This window comes from Barbus barbus, assembly GCF_936440315.1.
Source record: "Barbus barbus genome assembly, chromosome: 4".
Taxonomy (NCBI): domain Eukaryota; kingdom Metazoa; phylum Chordata; class Actinopteri; order Cypriniformes; family Cyprinidae; genus Barbus; species Barbus barbus.
Window position 1 is genome coordinate 17,605,412 of NC_136732.1, and position 24,751 is coordinate 17,630,162.

Genomic DNA, 24,751 nt, shown 5'->3' on the forward strand with positions numbered 1-24,751 from the left:
ACCCAAGCCCCCTCCTCCCACCCACTCTCTTTCTCTCTTATTCTCCTGTTCATGCCATATTATGTGCAGAGGAGCACAGAGAACACAACCCGTGCATTTCAGACGGACATCCAGAGAAGAAGAGAGATAGTTCAGAGATCCTACAGTAAACTGACACGCGTTTTCCGGACTACATTTACAGTCCAGATTTACACAAGAAAAAAAAGTTGGCAGAGAGACCTTGCCCTACCTCGCAACCTTTTTTCATCTACTTTTGAAAGTGCAAAGGCACCGAAGCCATGCTACAGAGAAAGTAAGTTTCCTTTTTGTATTTTTAAGATAATAAACTCCCAAATGCGCTGAAGTTATGGCAGCGCTAAGGCGTAAATTTGGAGAGGACTACCAGGTGGTGAACACGAACAGAGGCGCGACTTTCCCGAGCGCGCCGGTGAAGAAGAAGCGCCAGCGCTTCGTGGACAAGAACGGACGCTGCAACGTCCAGCACGGGAATCTCGGCGGAGAGACCAGCCGCTATTTATCTGACCTGTTCACCACGCTGGTGGACTTGAAGTGGCGCTGGAACCTTCTCATTTTCACCCTCACCTACACCATCGCCTGGCTGGTCATGGCCTCGATGTGGTGGATCATCGCGTATATAAGAGGGGACTTGAATCATGGCCATGACGCTTCGTACACTCCGTGCGTCGCCAATGTTTACAACTTCCCGTCGGCGTTCCTCTTTTTCATTGAAACCGAGGCGACCATTGGCTACGGTTACCGCTATATAACTGAGAAGTGCCCTGAGGGCATCATCCTGTTTCTGTTCCAGTCTCTGATGGGCTCCATAGTAGACGCGTTCCTCATCGGCTGTATGTTCATTAAGATGTCCCAGCCCAAGAAGCGCGCGGAGACGCTCATGTTCAGTCAGGACGCGGTGATCTCACAGCGAGACGGAAAACTCTGCTTAATGTTCCGCGTGGGCAATCTGAGGAACAGCCATATGGTGTCCGCGCAAATCAGGTGTAAACTCATAAAGGTGAAAACACACACTGCACACCTACAGCTCTACTTGGCCTTTAGTTTATCTAATTATTACACAACGCAGCCAAACACAAAAGGCACACATAACACATTTTTAAGAAAGGCACTAATTTAGACATAGCCTTTTTAAAAAAAAAATCATAATCATTTTCTTTAACCTCGGCCATTTGACTGCAAACATAGTACATTTATAATAAAAGCTGGCAGCTGTTTACAGAACATTACGAGATTGTACTGTGGTGACTGTATAGCCTCCAGTTCCATTTGGTCATTAAAATAGCCTATAAAATGTCAATTCCAACCTATTTATATCTCAATATCCCAAAATGTACTCTCGTTAGCAACAACCAGGCAGTAGCCTAAAGACAGCATGCAAAATATCATAACACACATGATACTAAAAAATGCAATAAACTTAACGCCTTAAATGCAACATTAAATTCTCCAATATAACGAAGAACAAAATGTAATTTAAAGGCTGGGAATTAAAATAATGTTCTTTATGTTTTTTTATTTATAAAACATTTTTGACAGTATTTCACTATGATGTGTTTGATATGGTAAAGTGACTTACAGTTACCAATCAAGGCTTGTGTTTAAATCACCAAGCTGTTTAAGAACTATTCCTTTACATTTCTATTCATTCATTCATTCATTCATTCATTCATTCATTCATTCATTCATTCATTCGTTCATTCACTCATTCATTCATTCACTCATAGGTTTTTTTATGTGCCAAGATGCAATATTGGAAAGACCTCTAGTTATTAATCCCAAGTATTTAATGTTGTTGTTGTTGCTCTCAGTATGTGCATAAATAGGTTATGGTGCAGTTTATTTATTTTTATTATTTTTAATTTACTTTAATACTCTTTAGCTATTTAGCAGTGTTGTATCATTAAGTTTTATTTAGCTTATTTATTTCTCTTTATTTATTTATTTATTTATATTTAAGAGTTATGTGTATTTTGGTATATTTAAATATGGCATGTGATGTAGGTAAGGGAATCCCTTTTGACTGTCAGAAATTCAATAAGCTTTAGTGGTGCTTCATTATAGCAAAGTTTGTCAATGAAAAATAGTTAACACGGGTAAGTGGTGGGGCAGCACTGAACCTTAAACAGAATGTTTAAGTAATTTCTCCAGTAGTGGAAATTCATATATTAGCTGACAATATGGGTTTTCATATTGTGTAAAACATTGAACTTCAGAAATATCAGAAAGTAATTATAATATCAGAAATGTATTATTTGCATTTCTTTTTACCAGGAAAAGAGGAGGCTTCTTACAAATATTTTAATAATATTTTGCATTGCTGAAATCAATAATGTGTAGGAATAACTAGTCTTGTCTGTTACTCACAGAAAGTTTAATAAGTTTTAAAAGAGTGGCATGATTAATGATTAATTTCTTTCATATTGTCATTCTATTTTGTGATGCAAATGTATGTATGCCAGTGTGAATATTAATAACGCAAACACCTGAGTGTCTTTAAGGGAACTGCATGGGGTTTGTGAGATTAGAAAAAGCTAATAATTATTTAAATCATAAAAAATGAAATTAAAGAAAAAATGTCAAATAAAAACAATCAAAATAAAACAAAAAACTGTGACCATTAACCAACATGTTAAATTATTAAAATAGTAACTTTTTAATTTTAATCATTGATATTGAGTTTCTCTGGAATGGTAGTCATATTTGAATTTTTCCTCAGAAATGTGCTGTCGTCTTTCACAGAAAGCATACTGAGCAAATATTTTTCAGTATAAGTGACAATCAAGGGACCTGTGAAATGTGATTTAGCAGAAAGTCAGTACAGCCGAGGCGCGTGGGTACCCCTTTCACAACTGATTACCAGTTACATGAAAAGGCTTGAAATTGTATTATTGTAATCTCGACATGGACAGCCATCGTCACAGCTGAACAAGATGAGACTCCAGTGACAAAAGGCTCAGATAAGAGAGTTTTACAGACGGCTAACTGTGTCCAACATCTGTCACTCATAACCAGTGACATTTAACCCGACCTGCTAATTGGAAGGCGGTTTCCACGTCTCGGGTTTTAGAGGGTTCGTTCCAAAATGCAAGGAGAAAAGACAATGTATCTGGGTTTTGAGCCCATAAGCCTCTCCGGGAGCTGAGGTCACAGCCAGAGAGATGCTGGAAAATTTGCATTTGCACACTTGTGAAGGAGGATTTTTTTGTGGATCATAACCTCAGGCAGTAACTTTCAGAGCCTTAGAAAATTTAGCAGAATAATTTACAGAAGTGCACGTGAGAGCACTGTTAGAGTTGTATGAAATATATTCTGAGGTGGGAGAGGAGTTGCTCTTGTCAATGGAAGCTTTTTTCTAGAAGAAGATGCTTACATAACAGCTCTAGTAGAAATATCCTATGCGTTCTTACACTGCGTTTTGATGCATGTAAGAACGTGTGTCTGCTGTTCCATATCAGCTCGGTCAACGGAAAGGCTTAAAATGAAATGAATAAGGCATGGAAAGTTGACACAAGGACGCCATACTCACACAGTAGGAATTCTTCCTAGTAATTGATGAATAGGACTGTCAGTCAAAGGTTGCTGATAAGGTGAACAAAGAGGTCAGTGTAATAGAACTGAACTTTTATGGCCCATATGCTTTAAAATTAAATCTATCCAGTATTATAATATTAAAATAACTGATCTCAGCCTGCAGAACAATTATAGAGTTAAAGCCATCGAATATTCTTCAAAGATACGGATGGATGACCTTTCAGGCCCACTCCAAAAATCTTTTGCAGAGCTCACACTAATTATCTAGTGCCAAGTGAATGCTGTGATTGATTAAGAGTCTTTGGTCAATGGCGTCTGACTTAATGAAGCAGACTGTCAGTATAAGCTATGCTGAAGTTTTTCTCTCGATGAGAGAAGAACAAGGGGAATAGAGAATAAACAAGGAAGGTAGAGTAAGATAGTGAGAATAGGTTTGCCAGAATGGTATAAGGTTGGGACGGCATCAGAGAACACAAACAAAATAGACAGTGAGAGAAAGAGAATTGGATTTATTGGAAGTAAAAGTGGAAAATAAAGAAGCAGAAAACTGACTCAATAAAAAGAAGAGAGTGATGAAATTTTTACATAAATTGGAAAGAAGAAATCTCTTTCTTTCTCTCATATAACCCTAAATCTTTTCTCAGCAGTAGTTGTTCCTTGTGCTTCAGGGCTATTTAAGCAGCCAAGCAGTTTTTTTTTCTTTTTTTTTCTTATCTTTAAAGTTCCCACTTGCAGAAAAGAAGTGGTTACAGAACAAATATAATACGTAAATATATAATATAAAATAATATATATGCTATTTGTGCCTGGGTTACTTTGTCAAAGAATATAAATTTATAACATTTTATATTAATAAATAATTATATATATTGTGGCAGGAGGAGCAAACGACAGACACAGTGGGTGTGGCGTCAGGCCGCGGAGAGGCTTTTATTAAACAAAATAATAAAATAAAGTGTCAAAAAGGGGTTAAAGTATCCTTAAATAAACAGGGGGGATCTGGTGTACTCGTGCTGTGGGGTTTGTGAAGGAAGGCAGTGTTCTGAAAGGAAGGGTCCAGGTAAGGGGCAGAGTCCGGGGCGCGAGGGGCAGCGGCTTCGCTGGCTTCGTGGCGCTTCCGGGGATAGTACGGCCTGGCATCCTGGCCCGTCAACCGTCTCGTGGGTGCGGAACTCGATCCATTCTCAACGCTCCCCTCCTGGACCCACGAGGACACCAGCGTGCATGCACGGGGAAGAGACCGGTCTCCAGAGGAGAGGCGCGCTCGGCATTTAAACAGCATATATTTATTTATTTATTTATTTATTATTATTATTATTTTTATAACAGTACTAGCTGGATGTGCACATGAGGGGCTTGCCTATACAAAAACTGTTGAAGGAGGCTACTTGACACTTAAGAGCACTTAACATGTACCTAAGCTGGCATTGCTTTCTGTGTTTTAATCACATATAAACCAGCTCTTACTCTCTCACTCTCTCGCTCTCTCTCTCTCTCTTTCCATCCTGCCAATGTTTTTGTTAAAGCCGGCATATCCAGTCCATTTAGATTCAGTCGCCCACACACGCTCACACACAGTCTCAGTCATTCCCAGTCACCTTTTGTCAGATCATGTCTCATCATGCCAGATAAACAAAGCAGAAACATTTCAATTGTGCTTTGATAATATTGATCATGCATTTATAATTTCAACTGTGAGATGCACACTTAAAGGGACATGCTTAAATGTTATAATTGAACATGAAGATTTACATTAGATCCAAGATGTGGTGTTTTGTGTGTGTACTTATTGTACATCATTCACTGGAGATGCAAATAACACTAGAGACGGTCATACAAGACGGACCCTCTCACGTTTCATCTCATATTCTTTCTAATATGCAAACGTAGAGACATTAGGAAGCGTCAGCTTAAAAATTCTGAATGTCATTATTTACTCACTCTCATGTCATTGAAAACATTGTGCTATATTTTATTTAAAATAATGACAGAATTACCTATCCCTGTAATACTTTTTGCTTGTTCTATTGCTAATTGCTGTCTTTCCGTGTCCTCCAATTTGAGAGAAGCATTGCCATATGAATTTTTCCCATCTTTTATTGCATCTTCAGTTTCAAACAAATGAAGTGGTATCTATAACCTTCCTCTCACCTAATTCCAGTTCTGAGTCACTGTCTCTATTGTTTGTGAATTGATGAACAGAGAATACATAGAGAGGGTATAGAGAAGACAAAAAAGGACAGATGAAAAGAGCAAAAAGATGAAAAGAGACAAAGATCGTTATCATAAGGGACAAAAAAGAGAAAATACAAGGCATGAGTTGGGAAAGAGTGGGAGACGCAGATAGAATTCAGCCTTCTGTTTCAGGAAGACACATTCTAATGCAACATGGTAGAAATGAGGAACAAATGAATATCTCTCTGTCTTGTGAAGGTCTGGGTTGAGTTGAGCAAGGAAACATGAGCAAGATGAGAGGACACTGGACACGCGACAGTACCACAATGTGTATAGAATAGAATAGAATAGAATAGAATAGAATAGAATAATTAAATGCAATAGACACTTGAGATTATCACAAGAATATAATAGAATAATTAAATGCAATAGACACTTGAGAGTATCACAAGATAGAATAGAATAGAATAGAATAGAATAGAATAGAATAGAATAGAATAGAATAGAATAGAATAGAATAGAATATTAACATACTATTTAAGTCAGGGTTTCCCAGACTAGTTCATGAAGGAACTGCAAAGGGTTTGTGAGCTGATGAAAACCTAATAATTACACATAAAAATTAAAAAATAAAGGAAAAAAGAAACACTTACTAAACAAAGACAAAACATTTTATTTGTTTACCTGCATGTCATGTGATCATTAACCACCATTAGAAAACCGTGAGCACGTACATGTGTTTTTAAATTATTTAAATACTCAATTCTATACAATTATGAAACAAAGACACATTACGTTTTTACATTTTTATATGGCTCCAGAAGAAATAACTATAATAAATAGTAAAAATATACAGTAAAAGCATTTTTTTTTTGTTAACACTAATCGATGGTGTGTGTGTACCCTTAATTTGCCTGAGCAAAACCTTTTTTTTTTTTGCCTTCTAGGAAATGCCCATTCTGCACACACAGATTTTCACACATACATTCTCACAATTTATGAGTTCTAAATTAAATTTATTAGGTGATGTGATTACCCAGAGAGAAAACCCATTTACATTGTACGACTGAATATTCTTATCTAAACACACACACACTATGATCGTGATAACAAAGCGCTAATTGTGCAAGCAACCTCGTAAAAGCTGAAGAGAAACCCGCTCCCACTGCACTTCAGCTGGATCTGTTTGATCTCATTTAGCGTGTCTTACAGCGAGAACAGATGTTTGCTGTTGTGGAGACAGTCACATGTGTGCTGTGATGAATGAGTTAATTGCTGATAATTCGATTTCAAGGGATAGGCTTTGACTCAGGTTGACTGTGTGGGTGTGTAGTGTGTAAAGGTCGTTGTGTGCTTATGTGTTGGTCTCTTTTGTGAGCATAAAGGTTCATTTTAAATGAGTTTGTGTGTTTATGCTTGGCAGTATGTTTGACATGAAAGAAAAGGTTTATAATTACTTATAAGGTTCATGCACATAACCTCAAACCGCTTGAATGTATGTTCATAGGACACGGGCATGCTGGGAGCTATTTATGCCTTTGTATGAATACGTATGCTTTGGTGTGTTGTGTGTGTGTGTGTGTGCGTGCGTGTCTGTGTGTGTGTGTGTATGTGTCTGTGTGTGTATGTGTGTTGCAGGACTGGCAGTGATGCATGAAATGTGAGGTGGACGGCATGTTATTTGTCTGGTCACTGACAGGCGTTGGGGACATGTGACCCAGCAGTGATACAGATGGATGAGTTTGTTATGGACATGGCCTTCAGCAAGATACCCACTAAGAGGTGCACATTACATTGTCTGTTTAATGCATGTGCATTTTATTGGGTAATTCCCCAGAGAAGAGAGAGAGAAAAAGAATGCATAAGCCAATTTGAATTACTCGGTAACAATTCAGTCCTGGTAGCACTGAATAGATTCTATTGATTCTGAGTAGAAACTGAGTAGAAAAGTATTGCATAGAGTAGAATAACTCTAATGAACACTGAACTGTGCAGTGTGCACTATTCTAAAGAGTTCTATAGAATTTATATGCAAAACTGTTCAAAATTGTAAGCACATTAATACTTTAATTCGGCAAGGATACATTAAACTGACAAAAAGAGACAGCAAAAACATTAATAACATTCCAGAAGATTGTTTTTCAAATAATATGCAGTTCTTTTAAACTTTGTTCATCTAAGAATCCTGAAAAATATATATATATATATCATGGGTTTTACAATAAATAAATAAATAAAGTAGAAAAACTGTTTTCAACATTAAAATAAAAAACTGTTAATCTAAATTGTGATAATAGATCACAATATTAGTGTTTTACTCTATATTTCATCAAATAAAGTCATCAAATAAACCTTGGTGAGCAAAAGAGACTTAAACATTAAAATTAAAATTTACAAAAATCTTTCCCACTCCAAATATTTGAACATCAGTGTAAATAAATGAACCATTACATTTTTTAAGCATAATCAAATTGGCTCTACAAGTAATTTCAATTTAATATATATTAAACTGAAAAAACCCCAGCTGAATTATGTATTGTAACTTTAAAAAAAATTAAGTTGGAATTGGTTAAATTAATTTAATGTGTTAGAGTAGTGTGAAAGCATATGTTTTTATGACATTATGACTGCATTTATTGATCAAATCATTTTTACAGTGTTGCATAAAACACAATTAAATGGAATGTCATATTTTACTCTATTCTGTAGATAGATAGATAGATAGATAGATAGATAGATAGATAGATAGATAGATAGATAGATAGATAGATAGATAGATAGATAGATAGATAGATAGATAGATAGATGTGTTATTCTGTTGAATCCTATCTTAATCTGATTACACTGGTAGACTGATTACATCATAAATTTCTATTTTGGTTATAGTATCACCCTGTTAACAGTGTGAAAGTCCCATCTATTAGCTAGTGAGTACGCCTCCTCACTGTGAGTCAGAGGAAGGGAAAGCAGTGCTAGTCCAGCTTTTATTCACCCATGCACATGACTGACTCAAACGGATGGCTGCTGATACCTGCTGCAGAGGAAAGAGGTTTCGATCCACCTCCTCCTGTTTTCCCTCTTATTTAAGACTCTCTCCTTTTTATCTCTCCTCCTCTTTCCTGTGGGATATGAAGAAGAATGACAGGTTTGATCTGGCAGCTCTTTAGTCTACAAGGCACACATAAACACACACAGATAAATGTTCAGGCACACAGACACATTCAAATGGCCATTTGAATAATAGCTTTTTCACTTCAGTCACAGAGGTGCTGTTTTTAAGATTGCTTTGGCTCTGTGTGGCTTAAAAGCCAATGGATACTGAATTAAGACAGCCTTTAGCTTGACATCAGTCAGCATTAATGTAAGCATTAGAGCTCATCAGACCCTGCAAACATATCATCACTTAAGATCTTTTTCAAATTAAGTAACTTGCTAATTTTAAACAGTTTAAGATTATCACCACTGCCCACTGTGATTTGGTGTGAATGTGTGTATTTAGCCGCATTTTCCTGAAATGTGTGGGAAAGACGACGTGTACGATTTGCTGGTCTGTTTCTTGAACTCAGTGATCTGTCTTTTCAAGCTTAACTTAAAGAGACAGGAGTAAAAATAAAGCCATTGCCAAGAGTGGATTTAAGAAACAGACAAAAGCAAGAGAACGTTTGTGCTTCAATACAGCCTGCTGGGAAATAGTGTAACCAAATTTATACTGAATACCACAAACCTTCCAATGAACCCCACATCATGAGTATGACAATGGTGGCTTGAGTTTCATGCATTGTGTATTTTAGTTACATGCCTGAGAGGAAACTGAACATCAGAGCAACAATCAAAGGAATGCTGACGGGTTTGAAAAGGAAGTGATGTTCTTAAATATTTTAGTTTCTCATTGTCGTGATAAACTTTCTGCCCCAGCACTTGTGTTCAAAATACATTGGAAGGAGAGCTCAGGGCGTCAATATCCTCCTTCTAACAGCCCAAAAATAGCAAAGATGGCATTATGTTTTAGTAGGCAGAGGCACCCTGTCCAGGAGAAATAACTATGGTAACACTTTAGTATAGGGACCAATTCTCACTATTAATCAGATGCTTATTAGCATGCATATTATAGAATATTGGCTGTTCATTAGTGCTTATGCACATATTCTGCATGACCATATTCTACATCCATACCTAAACTTAACTATTAATAAGCAATAATTAGGATAATTAGGCAAACGTCGTGGCTAATAGTTAGTAAATTGACCTTAAAATAAAGTGTGACCATAACTATTTCCAAAAATTGAATTTCTGTCAATATTTACTCACCTTCATGTCAATCCAAATCTGAAGAAAGAAAGCAAGAAAGTGAATGTAGGAGCCACACATCTTTATTTGAATTGTTTACAAACAACATTAAAGCTGATAATTTGATATTTTGGTCTGTTTCTTCAAAATATCTTTGTGTACCTCAGAAGAAAGGAAGTCATACTGGTTTGAAATGAGGATGAATAAATGATGAAAAAATTAATTCTGGCATGAACTATTCCTTTAAAAAAAAGAAGAAAAAACATTTAAAAAAATAAAAGTATAATATAAAAACAACACAAAGTAATAGCAATGGCTAACTTGTAGGTAACTCTGATTTGTACATAATCAGAGCAATTCTTATCTGGAGCAAAAAATGGTGATCAACTTTATAGTGGCATTAAAAATTAAAAACATATTAATAGCTGACACTCCATTACTATGTCTGAGTTAAGAACATAGTAAAAAGTAACATTTAACTACAAAAAAGTAGACGCTCACTACCATTGAAAAGTTTTTTTAAAGAAGTCTCTCATGCTCACCACAAATGCATTTAAAGTATACAGTAAAACAGTAATATTATGAAATATTATTACAATATATAATAACTTTTTTTCTATTGTAATATTTTAACATGTAATTAACATGTAAGCTGAATTTTCAGCATCATTACTTCAGTCTTCAGTGTCACATGATTCTTCAGAAATCATTCTACAGTCGTGGTCAGAATTATCGGCAAATATGAACAAAGAAGGCTGTGAAAATTAATCTGCATTGTTAATCCTTTTGATCTTTTATTTAAAAAAATCACAAACATCTAACCTTTCATTTGATAATAAGAATTTAAAATGGGGGAAATATCATTATGAAATAAACATTTTTCTCTAATACACATTGGCCACAATTAACGGCACCCTTTTATTCAATACTTTTTTAAACCTCCATTTGCCAGTTTAACAGCTCTAAATGTTCTCCTATAATGCCTGATGAGGTTAGAGACCACCTATCAAGAGATCAGAGACCATTCCTTCATCCAGAATCACTCCAGACCCTTTAGATTCCCAGCTCCATGTCGGTGCTTCTTCTCTTCAGTTCACCTCACTCATTTTCTACAGGGTTCAGGTCAGAGGACTGGAATGGCCATAGCAGAAGCTTGGTTTTGTGCTCAGTGACTCATTTTTGTGTTGTTTTTGAGGTTTGTGTTTGGATTATTGTACGGTTGGAAGATCCAAACATGGCCCATTATAAGATTTCTAACAGAGTCAGTCACTTATTGATTTTTTATCTGTTGGTATTTGATGGAATCCATGATGTCATGTGTCTAAACAAGATATTCAGGACCTCCAGCAGAAATATAGGCCCACAACATCAAAAATACAGCATTATATTTCATTGTACACATGGGGTACTTTTTATCCCTGTGTTCACCAAACCCATCTTGAGTGTTTGCTGCTAAAAAGCTAATTTTTTAGTTTCATCTGACCATAGAAGCCAGTCCCATTTGAAGTGCCAGTCGTGTCTGACAACTGAACATGCTGGAGTTTGTTTTTGGATGAGCTAGGAGAATTTTTCTTGAAACCCTCCCAAACAACATGTGGTGATGTAGGTGCTGTTTGACAAATTTTTTTTAAAAGGTTTTCTGACCACGAGACTCAACTATTTTCTGCAATTCTCCAGCTGTGGTGCTTGGAGAGTCTTTAGCCACTCAAACAGACACGGCTCATCTATATGGGCAGGTGTATTCATTCACACCAAAATATTCATTCAAAACATAGACCTCTATATAAATTAAACCAATAATAAATTGTAAATGTGTTCAGTATTCTGCAACAAATATTTTTCGGATTTTCTATACTATTTTAAATCGTAAAGTAAGCAGTATAGATTAAAATCCCACGCATGGCTTTAGCAGGCATGGATACATGATACTAAGCGGGGCAGACGGTTTCTGAGCCCTCCCGAGCTCAACAGCGCCCCACTATTTTGCAACGTAAATTTGTGATGAAAAGGGGAACTGCAGCGCGCTCTAATTGAGAGCCATTGGGGCAGATTTGAGACTGCCCCGCTTATTTTCACGTTACTTTATGTGAACCTCGCTCCACCAAGATGATATCAATCCGCTTCATTTATGTGTCTGCATCAGGTCAGTAACTAGTTGGCATGTCTATTTTTTTGTTATTTTCTATGTGGAGTAGTGGATCAAATGAACAAAGTAGGCTAAACGTTAAATCCTTTAGTTTAAATGTGCTCACATGAACAGCCTTTATATGGTTCTGTTGTGTTTGTTTTGTTTATTCTGAGAATAGACATATGATCTTCTTTCCTCACCCGAATTGCTCCACAATTTGTAACATTCTAAATCAACATTTGGAGGTGATATATACTATATTAAGGCAATTATTGTTCAGTATTTTATGCATGTAACATTACTTCTGGCCTGTCAATCAACATTAGCGAGCCACTCACAGGATAACGCAAGGACATCTCTGCCAAAAATTTGTGTGTTCAGAGATTAGAATATAAAGTTTACAAAATAAAATTCCCCACCTAAATTTACGGTCAGGAGCCACTACTGCACTCAAATTCTCCTCCTCACCGTGCATTAGGATGATATAAACACATGTCCTCTTCCAGGCAGTTTCGTAACATTTTCTGTTGATTGGAAATTCTTAATTATTGCCCTGATGGTGGAAATGGGAGTTTTCACTGCTCTAGCTCTTTTCTTAAAGCCACTTCACTAATTTGTGAAGCTCAATTATCTTTTGCTGCACATCAGAAGGTTTTTCTCATTGTGATAGATGATTAAGGGAATTTTGGCTTTGTTTTCCCTCCTATTTATATTTCTGTGAAACAGGAGGCCATGGCTGGATAATTTCATGTTCATAATCCCCCTGCAATGCTCAAAATTGTGAATATGAATGGGAATATACTTCAGAGATATTTTACTCATAAGAATTTCTAGGGGTACCAATAATTTTGTCCAACGTGTATTTGAGGAAAACATTTATTTCATAATGAGATTTTCTCCCATTTTCAATTGTTTTAGTTCAATGAAAGGTTACATTTTTGTGATTTTTTTTAAATAAAAGATCAAAAGGATTAATAATGCAGGTTTATTTTCAGAGCCTTCTTTGATCATATTTACCAAGGGTGCCAATAATTCTGACCACGACTGTATATGCTGATTTGCTGCTCAAGAAACATTTTTTATTGATTTTGAAAACAGTTGTGCTGCATAATATTTTTTGTTGAAACTGATATTTTCTTTTAGGATTCTTTGATTAATAGAAAGTTGAAAAGAACAGCATTTTCTCTAAAACGAATGGTAGTACTAATACTAACAGTACTAATTACATCACACAATTTTTGCCATACTGCTTCATTACTGCTTGGCAGAAGTAGTTTTTTTTTCTTTTTTCTTTTTTTTACTGTAAATACTACTGTTTTTTAGTTATAACTTAGTTACTGACACACTACTACAAAAACAACAACACAAAAACAGTCAAGTTAATGCTACTACTTTTTTGGGGAGAGCTATTTACTCCCCAAAACCGGTCCAGGCAATGCTAGACTGATATAGTGGGGGATGGAAGACAGGAGTGCTACTAAATAAAAAGCAGTAGGCACGTTGATTTTTGGCAGGGATGTTTGTGTGTGTGAGCAGGCATACACTGGATATAGGTAGTTGGTGTGATGCGACTTCACGGTGGAAGTGCTCCTTGTGGGTTGATAGAGAGTTGAGGAGACACTTAGTGCTGCTGCTCCAGAACCTCTGTGTGGGTGAAGGTTGTGTATCCGTGTGTGTGTGGGGGGATAGATTCTTGCACAGCAGAATCTACTGTGTGTAGAAATGTGTATGTACAGTGGTGTGAAACACTTTTTAATGTTTCAGATCATCAAAAAAAAAAATATTAATCAAAGATAACACAAGTAAACCTATGCCCTGTGTGAAAAAGTGAAAAAGTTTCTCTAGCCACACCCAGGCCTAATTACTGCCACACCTGTTCGCAATCAAGAAATCACTTAAGTAGGACCTGCCTGACAAAGTGAAGTAGACCAAAAGATCCTCAAAAGCTACACATCATGTTGAGATCCAAAGAAATTCAGGAACAAATTAGAAAGTAATTGAGATCTATCAGTCTGAAAAAGGTTATAAAGCCATTTCTAAAGCTTTGGAACTCCCGCGAACCACAGTGAGAGCCATTATCCACAAATGGCGAAAACATGGAACAGTGGTGAACCTTCCCAGGAGTGGCCGGCCGACCAAAATTACCCCAAGAGCGCAGCGAAGACTCATCCAAGAAGTCACAAAAGTCCCCACAACAACATCTAAACAACTGCAGGCCTCACTTGCCTCAGTTAAGGTCAGTGTTCATGACTCCACCATAAGAAAGAGACTGGGCAAAAATGGTTCCAAGACGAAAACCGCTGCTGAGCAAAAAGAACATAAAGGCTCGTCTCAGTTTTGCCAGAAAACATCTTGATGATCCCCAAGACTTTTGGGGAAATACTCTGTGGACTGACGAGACAAAAATTGAACTTTTTGGAAGGTGTGTGTCCCATTACATCTGGCGTAAAAGTAACACAGCATTTCAGAAAAAGAATATCATACCAGCAGTAAAATATGGTGGTGGTAGTGTGATGGTCTGGGGCTGTTTTGCTGCTTCAGGACCTGGAAGACTTGCTGTGATAAATGGAACCAATTCAGCTGTCTACCAAAAAATTCTGAAGGACAATGTCTGGCCATCGGTTCGTGACCTCAAGCTGAAGCGAAGGACAATGGTCCAAAACACACCAGCAAATTCACCTCTGAATGGCTAAAGAAAAACAAAATGAAGACTTTGGAGTGGCCTAGTCAAAGTCCTGACCTGAATCTTATTGAGATGCTGTGGCATGACCTTAAAAAAGCGGTTCATGCTCAAACCCTCCAATGTGGCTGAATTACAACAATTCTGCCAAGATGAGTGGGCCAAAATTCCTCCACAGCGCTGTAACAGACTCGTTGCAAGTTATCGCAAACGCTTGATTGCAGTTGTTGCTGCTAAGGGTGGCCCAACCAGTTATTAGGTTTAGGGGGCAAGCACTTTTTCACACAGGGCCATGTGGGTTTGGATTTTGTTTTCCCTTCATAATAAAAAACTTTATTCAAAAACTGCATGTTGTGTTTATTTGTGTTATCTTTGATTAATATTTAAATTTGTTTGATCTGAAACATTAAAGTGTGACAAACATGCAAAGAAATAAAAAATCAGGAAGGGGGCCACCACTTTTTCACACCACTGTATGTGTAAGAGATGAAATAAAGTTTTACATCATCAAAATTGTATATCACCTTTGAACAATTAAATAACAGTTAACACTCAATATGTAGTTTTTTTTTTATTGTTGATGTGTTAATTTTTAAGAGAGATAGAGAAATGTCATACTGTGTCTGTATGAGCACTATTAAATTTTTCTGCTTGGACGCACTGGATGTAGGAGTGATAGGCCCTGTCCAGCAAGCTTTCTCTGCAACCAGAGTTCAAACTCACCTAGCAACTCGATAGATTCATCACATGATATTAAATAAATATTCACCTTACTCGCCATATTGACTTCAGTTTACTGATCAGCTGATATCAGATATGGATTTGAATCAGCTATTAGCTATGTACAGATCTGACAGTCAGTTAGCAAAGTTGTGAAGTTTGAGCTGATTTGTGTTGTGTAATTTCTAAACATGCAAATATGTCTGCTTAAATATATATAGTATATCAACTATTGTTATGATTCATTATTAAGATCAAACATTATTAAATATTATGAAGTCTCTTACTCACCAAGGTTGTATATATTTGATCATAAATACAGTAAAAACAGAAAATAATATTGTAAATTTTACTAAAAATAGAAAGTTAAATGGTATTTTATTTTAATATATTTAAAATGTTTTTCTTTTCCCCTGTGATGGCCAGGATGCATAATTGATCAAAAATGAGTGTGTAAAGACATTTAAAATGTTAGAAAAAATAATGTTTGTATTTCAAATAAATGCTGTTCATTTAACTTTCTATTTATTGAATCATGAAAAAAAAGCTTATAGTTTTCACAAAAAAATATAAGATAATAATAAGAAGAATCATTATTAATAATAGAGTACAAATAATAAATAACAATAGAGAACCAAATCAGCATATCAGATTTCTGAAGGATCATGTGACACTACATACTGAAACACTGTATGACTGCTGAAAAATCAGCTTTGCCATAACAGCAATAAATGACATATTAAAATTAATTAAATTAGAAAATAGTTTGTTTAGACTGTAATAACATTTTAAAATTGTACTGTTTTTATTGCATATTTTTTAACAAATAAATGCAGCCTTGATGAACGTGTATTCTATTTTGTTATAAAACTGAATTGTATGACTTAAATTTAATAATAAAATGAATTTCATTTAATTTAAATAATTGTAGAACATTCTAAACTACAGGAAGTTTAATCAAAAGAAGAAAGAAGGAAGAATAAAATGACAATTCTAAGTTCTAAGTTATCATCCTTTCACCTTTGTAGGTCTAAATGCACTTTGGCTGTATTTAGAGACTGAAAATTCTTCCCCAGTTTTGTGTAGTTTACATGGAATACGATTCCACGTGGAAGCTTTTAATGCCCCACTGAGCTCCAGTGTTTTAAGTAATGGGCCTATTTATAGAGGGTTGTTGGTTTACATCCCATGAGGCTGTTCTACAGCTGTAGGGCCCTTTGGAGACGCTCTTAGCCTAAACAGCTCCAGCAAGACCACTGCACTGAGAGTGGATGATATGGAGACTTGGGAGTGAGAGGACATCCGCTGAATAAGAGTGCCCCCCCCCCCCCCACTTGGTATTCAGAGCAACATTTTTGAGAAGAAAATTTGTGCATGCAGCTTCATCCTTTGCCTTTCCACATACAAACACATGTGTAGAAAAACATAACCCTCACGCTGGAGTTTCCTTCTTTTCTTCAGTTTGACATCTCCCTGTAAATCATCCGGTCTGAAATTTCACTAGTTTTCTGAACAGACACTCTTTATCATTTTAAATCATGGCTGAAATGATACAGTGCTTTGTAGGCATTTTCTTATCTCACCCCAGCCTCCTCCTTTGCTCCGTCTGTGTTTTATTTGACTGTGCTGAACACTCATGCTTGTCAGAATTCCCCATTCACTCCTTTCCAGCCACAAACACTCTCTCTCTCTCTCTCTCTCTCTCTCTCTCCGCTTGCCTAAAGAGGAATATTTCCCTCACACACTAAACAGCATGAATATTTCCCTCAATTTTAATATATTCTGTTATTTCAGGTCTGATTACCACTGTATACAGAAGAAAAATTGTAAATATACATGCTGACATTCTTCTTTCAATTTCCTATTTCCATTTCCATCTCCATTTCTCACCATCCTTGATTATCTTCTCTCTTTTTTCAGATTGATTGTTCCTGCTGTAATTTGTCTCGGATATTGATGTTTTTGATGTGATGACTGCTATGATGATGATGACTTCATCTCTCACCAGTCTCGTCAGACCCCGGAGGGCGAGTTCCTGCCGTTGGATCAGTGTGAACTGGATGTGGGCTTTGGAACAGGCGCTGACCAACTCTTCCTGGTCTCTCCCCTCACCATCTGCCACGAGATCAATCCCAAGAGCCCTTTCTTCGACCTGTCCCAACGCTCGCTCATGAACGAGCAGTTTGAGATCGTCGTCATCTTGGAGGGCATTGTAGAGACAACGGGTGGGTAGCATCTTTCACTCCAATCTCCATTTCTTTAGGAACAAAATCTGGCTTAACCCAATTGTTTATTTACAGTGTTGCTCGAATCCCTTCAGTTATTTTGCAGTAATTTTTTTAAATAGTTTTCATGTAAAAAATATCAGTAACACTTTACAATATGGTCCATAATATGGTCCAAAAACAACTGTTTATTGTTAGATCATATTTACAGAAGTCAGTTTCCACCACACAATTTTATATCTCGCAATTTTTCTTGTTTCTGCCACAGAATGAAATATAAAAAAGGCAATTGCGACTTTTTTCCCTCAGATTTGAGTTCTTTTTTTTCCTGCCACTGAATAAAAAAATGTAATAGTGATTTTTGTTATTTGAAGAATAGTCAGGAGCTCGCTGTGTCTTCAAAATAGTCCAAAGGAGGTGTGTAGACCAAAAAGAAAATAAAAAAATTCCAATAATAGAAAGAGCCCACACACTCTACCAAAAAAGGTCATCAAGTTCAAGATAAAATCAATATAGATTTTACTATATTGATTTTATTTTGCACTTGATGACTTCATTTTTTTCTCTCAAAATTCTGAATTCTTTTAAAAACCTATAAGCTCAGAATTGAGATATAAAAGTAAGAATGATGATATTACCTATTAATTCATTTGTTCGTTCATTCATTCATCCATCCAACCATCCATTTATTCATTCATTCATTCTGTGGAAAATCAGTTCATCAATGGTGGTAAGAATTTCAGATATCAGAAATTGAAGTATGTCTGCATGTATATTTACAATTTTTCTGCTGTATGAAATGAATGGTAGTCACGCCCCAAAATAACAATGTATTTTTGTTTTTGTTTTACATTGTTAATTCTTTTTAACTAATGTTAACAAATGGGACATTTGTAAAGTGTTACCAAATTATCTTAACATTATTACTGTAAAACAATAAAACAATTCCCCAAAAAACAAGATGAATATAAGATTATTTTTCACACTTGTTCTTGTATTATGCATAAATCTAACTTTTTTGGACAAAACTAAACAAATTTGCCAATGACAATTTAATTTCATCAAGATGTATTCTCTGAGAACCAATCTCATGCAAATTTGCTTCCCAAGTAAATGTATCTTGTTTTAATGGCATTAAGATTTTAATGGAAAACATGACACAATTACTAATTAAGAATATTTTTGCAGGGTCTTCATTTGTCATCATTCATCTTTTATCAGATCTAATTGAACATATCACTTTTCTCATACATTCTTTGTAAATTTAAACTGTGAATACTTCTCTGTATTCTTCCTCACATCTCTCAGTCTGAATGGATGCAGTAGGTACAGTCAGGTCAGTAGGGGTGATGAGTGGGTTGTAAAAGAGTGTCTTTTTGATTGCATTATCAGGCCTGTGCTGTTAGCAGCGCCTTCTGCATAATACATTTAGATTTTTTTTTAAGTAACATGCTTGTCAGTTTGATGTATGAGCTGCAAACCTCACTCGAAGGCAGGATGGGATTTTCTTTTGAGGATGTGAGAGTAAGAGATAGCGAGAGCGGTTCTTTTAGCATTCTTTTTCACTGTACAAATAAACAGAAATATAATTAGAATGACCTTTCCTGTCTCCTTCTCACCCTTTCAATCAAATATGATTCTCATTTGAATTTTACTGGTGTTTTCTAAGCATCCCTATTCCTAGTGGCCATATTTAGGGTTAGTGATTTGAACAGTCCCCCTAACTATTATACTTTGATATAGAACTCATCTGACACCTGAACAACAAGAAGGACACCTGAAATCATTGGAGTGGTGCATGCTATTAATTGCGTTTCTAAATTATATGATTTATCTAACCATAAAATTGAATATAAATACCTTAGATTATCTCACTCTTCTGGCTTGAGCTAGTAAACCACATTTATATTTTGGTAGCATTTCAATTGTATTATTTGTATTTATACTAGCATTTATTAATATGCTGAATTAGCTTTTATTTTTTATTTATGTTTATTTCATATTTCATATTTTTCAGTTTTATTTCTATAGTTGAATTTATTTCAATTTTAGTTATTACTTAAAAAAAAATCTAAACAAAAAATAAATATTGTCTGGGCAGCTAACAAAAATAAAATATGTTATTAGCTGATATTTATTTTATTTCAACTTTATTTCAATTAAAGAAATACATATTTAATTCTATTGCATTTTCATGTTGAGAGCAATACATAAAATAGGCAATAATAACAAAGTATTAACAAGGAAAATAAATAAATATATAAAGACACAGTAAGCTCACACGCTCACACACACACTTAACAAGCGTATCAGTGCACACTAGAGGAAGGCTCCTGCTGAACCATTTATTCATTCACTCTTTCATTCAGTAATTTATTTCTTGTCAAGCCAGTGACGGGGCAAACAGTCATGTTGTGATTTAAAACAGTTAACCACCCTGCTGATCGAGAGCTGAGGCCTGTCATGTACTCATAAGTGCTTATTGATCCACTGAAGCCCTGGACACAGACAAAAATGTCAAGTTAATCATTTTACACAGAGGTACAAGACAAAGCCACAGCGCTGTATCACTTTAAGGGCTGAATATTTGAAGCTCACAGAATTAAAAAGTCTAATTTTAAATTTTAAAAGTCTAATAAGAAACAACAAAGAACAAAATATATGTGCAATTTAGTCAAATAGACTAAATGCATATGTGAAAGCGGGAAGCATGAGGCTTCCTTTAATCAATACCATAGATCAGACCAAAGGAGACGACAGACAGACTTAAACACATAATTATGTATGCTGACAGAGTATTGCAATCAAGAGTCTTACTGTGAAATTTGTCTTGCTTTAAATGAGAGTTTAAAAAGCTACTTTCAGCTGAACTGCAGTTAAGCCATTGATACGTTCGCAAAACCTCTTCCAGCATTGATCCGTCATTTAAGCCTTTAGATGAAGCCATGCCACCCCATTGCTCCCGCTCAACACGATCACTCCAGCAGAAAAATGTGGCATTTTCAGTGTGATTAATGTCACATAAACTAGTTTAATTACATGGAATGATGTAGTGCCAGCAGAAACGCTCTTAGAGAGTGAGTTGTTGTGAGCTTCATCCTTCATTTTTGAAAACTGAGGCTTGTTCATGTTTCATATTAGGTGCTGCTAATTAGTAGGCTATTTAATGATAATTATTTAATCATGAACAGGCCCACACAGAAGCTCTGCAGACACCTGTCACTGATTAATTTTTACATATCCCCTGCCTTTGCATATTTGTCTATTAAATATTTGGCTAATTTGATGCTTATGTAATACACCCAAGGCCAGTTTAACGCATTTTATCATGTTTACATTCAATCTGTAGAAATCTGCCGATTTTTCCTTATAATCAGTGCTAAAACTGCTAAAAGACTGCAAAAGCCTGGGCCTGATTATGAATAAATAACTGTGCAATATCACAATAGCAAGAGTGCTGATGCACTGAATATCACTTGTGATGTTCAGACCAACAAAACCTGTGCTCATGTGATATTCCTTTTAAAAAGTTCAATAAACAATAAGTAACTTACATTTTAGACAATATTTTTGCATGCTTGTTGTATTTTGACCCACTAACAGAAATTAATCAGTGGTTTTGACAAATCGTTTGAATGCATGATTCAATGTCCCACTCATATTCACTTTCTTCATTCATGAATGAATCAGTGTTTTTTATAAAAATGTTGAGTGAATGATCCAATGACTCACTCGTGATCACTTGTTCGATACAGGAATGAATCAGTGTTTTGAATAAATTGGTTGAGTAAATGATTCAATGACTCACTCATAATCACTTGACTTGTTCAATAATGAATCAGTGTTTTAAACAAATCCATTGCACGAATCATTTAGTGGCTCACTCATAATCACTTGTTTTGTTCATAAATGAATCCTTTTTTTAACAAATCAGTTGAGTGAATGATTCAATGACTTACTCATGATTGAATCAGTATTTTTAAAATGAATTGGTTCAGTAACGATTCAAAGACGCACTCATAATCAGTAGTTTTGTTCAATCATGAGTCAGTGTTTTGATCAAATCAATTGAGTGTAAATATTATTCAATGACTCACTTATGATCACTTGTTTTGGGCCTGAATATTTCAGTGTTCATTGAACAAATCAGTCCAATGACACACTCATAAGACACGCTAAACAACCTACTGGCATATGGATATAACCAGTAAAAACAAAGACACTGCAATATCCCCCACCACTACACAGACTATCAGTCTCAGCCAATTAAATCCGAGGACTGGATCTATTGCATAATATAAGCATATAGCCTAAACACCATTTTGTTTGCAATGACACAAATGGTACTTCAGCATGACAGCATACACTTTCCAGCTCTCTTTTTATTTACTAGTTTGTGCCCATGAAAATAATAATTCCAGTTCTGCAGAAAATGAAAACAACTACACACAATGCATTCCATAGGTAGCTGTTGGCAGTTGTTTAGTGATTTCTCTATTGATTGTCTTTAATTTTATTGTGGAACAGATCAGATTTTCAGTCTTCCTGGCCGTGTTATAAGCGAAAGAGCCCAGCCTTGTAAAGCTATGTCTCGGGCTGTGTTTATGATTCACTGAATGGCCCTCTGGCTGAATTATGATTGTCTTAAAACTCTGCCTTGCATGGCCTTCTCATGCACATTATGTACTGAGAGTCTATAAATCACATTCTTGGAAGACAAAGGTACAGGGCAGTATAAATCATTCTCATTGCCAGGCTAACCTGACAATGAAAGCCTCCTTATTTGTAATACAATTTGACCATAAACCTTTCCTCTCTGTTGTAATGCTTGTTATTATATGCTGTTTCTCACAGGCATGACATGTCAAGCTCGTACCTCGTATACAGAAGATGAGGTGTTGTGGGGTCACCGCTTCCTTCCCGTCATGTCTCTGGAAGAGGGCTTCTTTCGGGTGGACTACTCCCAGTTTCACAGCACCTTTGAGGTTCCCACGCCACCCTACAGCGTGAAAGAATACGAGGAGAAATCCTCGCTGCCCTCCCCACTGGTCACGCCGCACCGGGAGCGAGTGTTTTCCATGGACTGCCTGAAAGTAGGTGAGGAAGGGGTGCATCCCGGAAGCGCTTCTTGTAAGCTGCCCAGCAAACTCCAGAAAATGAGCTCGTCTGGTAGAGAAGATCTGCAGAGGAAAGTTCTACGCTTGAGCTCGCAGCAGTCCGAAAAGGCTTCGAGCACAGGGGACCTTCCTCTTAAACTACAGCGCCTCAGCTCCAGCCCTGGGCAGGTTGACGGAGAGGCACGATTCCACCTCAAAGCCCTCAAGGTGGGTTTCCAGCCCATGGCCATGTCCACGGGGGACCTCCACCAGAGAAGTCTGCCTCCCACCCCAGCGGCCATCCCCACACACCCCCACGGTCCTCCACACACACCTGGTGGCCGTCCAGAGGATAACCTGCCTCCCAAATTAAGGAAGATGAATGCAGATCGCTGACCTAGAAGTGCTTTTAAAACTTTCTCCTAATCTGAGAGCAGTTTTCTGTGTTTATGTACAATGAGCACGGACAACTACGTCCAGATTAGAGCAAAATTATTGTTTTGTTTGGAACTAAATAAGGACTCTTGTAGAGTAATGGCAACATGTCAGGAATTAGCTTTCTGACTGCACAATGAATGAATATTTGCATTGGCTTGCACTGCAAAAAAAAAAAAAAAAGTAATAATGTATTTTTAATTAGTATTTTTGACTTCTTTTACAGTAAAGGTTTTAAAAATCATTGAAAAACTAAATATTTATTTAAAAAAGTTAAATGCCTAAAGATTCGGGAAACAAAATAAACCAGATAAAAACACTTGAAACAACATTTACAAAGACAACACATAAAATACCATATATACTAAAAGTTTGGTGTCAGTAAGACTTATTGTTTTGTTTTGTTTTTTGTTTTTGTAAGAAATTAATACTTTTAGTCAGCACTGATACATTAAATTGATTAAAAGTGACGGTGAATAAATTTATTTATTTATTTTTGTTATTATTAAAAACAATTTCCAAACCTGAATAACAACATGATTATCACAAATCAACTTTCCCACCACCCTCCCACCCACACTTCCTTTGTGGTCTCTTTAAAATGGGGTACCTAATGAATAGAAAAGTTAACATAAAACCAAAGCCACAGGAATCATAAAACATGAATTCCAGCCATCAAGAATGTGAAAGAAAAAAATAAAAATAAAAATAAAAAAACTGTAAAGAAATTTATGTTACAAAACTATTCCATTTCAAATAAATGCTGTTCTGGTGAACGTTTTTGATCTGAATCCTAAAAAAATAAAAATATTCATTCAATACCGATTGTGATAACAAATATTGAGCAGCACAACTGTTTTCACATTGATAATAATAATAATAATAATCTTGGGAAACAAATCAGCATATTAGCATGATTTCTGAAGGATCATGTGACACTGAAGACTGGAGTAATGATGCTGAAAATGCAGCTGTGCAACACAGGAATAAAAAAAATAAAATAAAAATATATTAAAATAGAAAACAGTTGTTTTAAATTAAAAATAATATTTCCCAATAGTACTGTTTTTACTGTATTTTTGTTCAAACAAATTCACCCTTAGTTAGCAAAAAAAAGCTACTTTTAAAAACATAATATGTTACTGATCCCAAACTTTTGGGGGAAAATACACCTAGATTTAAGGTATTTTCTTTGAAAACAAGTCTGATAATCTTATATGCATTTTCAAACAATGTTTGATCGTTTCAGTGATTTTAGTTTAGATATTCTAGCTGTAAAATTAGAACAGAAATACTTGTTAAAAATAGAAAGTTTTGCAGTGTGAGAACTAGTTGGAGGTACATAGTAGAAAGCACAAGAGGCAACATTTAATTTATTGTTTTTGTTTTTATTATTATTATTTTGTTGTTTGTAGTAGAAAGCACGAGAGGCAACATTTATTTTTATTTTTTTATT

At 35.8% G+C, this 24,751-nt stretch overlaps 1 protein-coding gene across 1 annotated transcript; it reads left to right on the forward strand.

The window, feature by feature from the left end:
* Window positions 1-67: 67 nt before the first annotated feature.
* Window positions 68-23,981, forward strand: LOC306868920 (G protein-activated inward rectifier potassium channel 1-like). The gene is made up of 3 exons (XM_079415394.1): window positions 68-1,015; window positions 17,548-17,764; window positions 22,619-23,981. The coding sequence occupies exons 1-3, from the start codon at window positions 347-349 to the stop codon at window positions 23,254-23,256; spliced, it is 1,524 nt and encodes a 507-aa protein (XP_079271520.1). The 5' UTR covers window positions 68-346; the 3' UTR covers window positions 23,257-23,981.
* Window positions 23,982-24,751: the final 770 nt, after the last annotated feature.

Excerpts from the sequence above, each read along its gene's own strand:
- LOC306868920 (XM_079415394.1), top strand. The coding sequence starts at position 347 with ATGGCAGCGCTAAGGCGTAAATTTGGAGAGGACTACCAGGTGGTGAAC. Across the intron at positions 1,016-17,547 it reads TCAGGTGTAAACTCATAAAG|TCTCGTCAGACCCCGGAGGG; the intron begins GTGAAAACACAC and ends ATCTCTCACCAG. Across the intron at positions 17,765-22,618 it reads GGGCATTGTAGAGACAACGG|GCATGACATGTCAAGCTCGT; the intron begins GTGGGTAGCATC and ends TGTTTCTCACAG.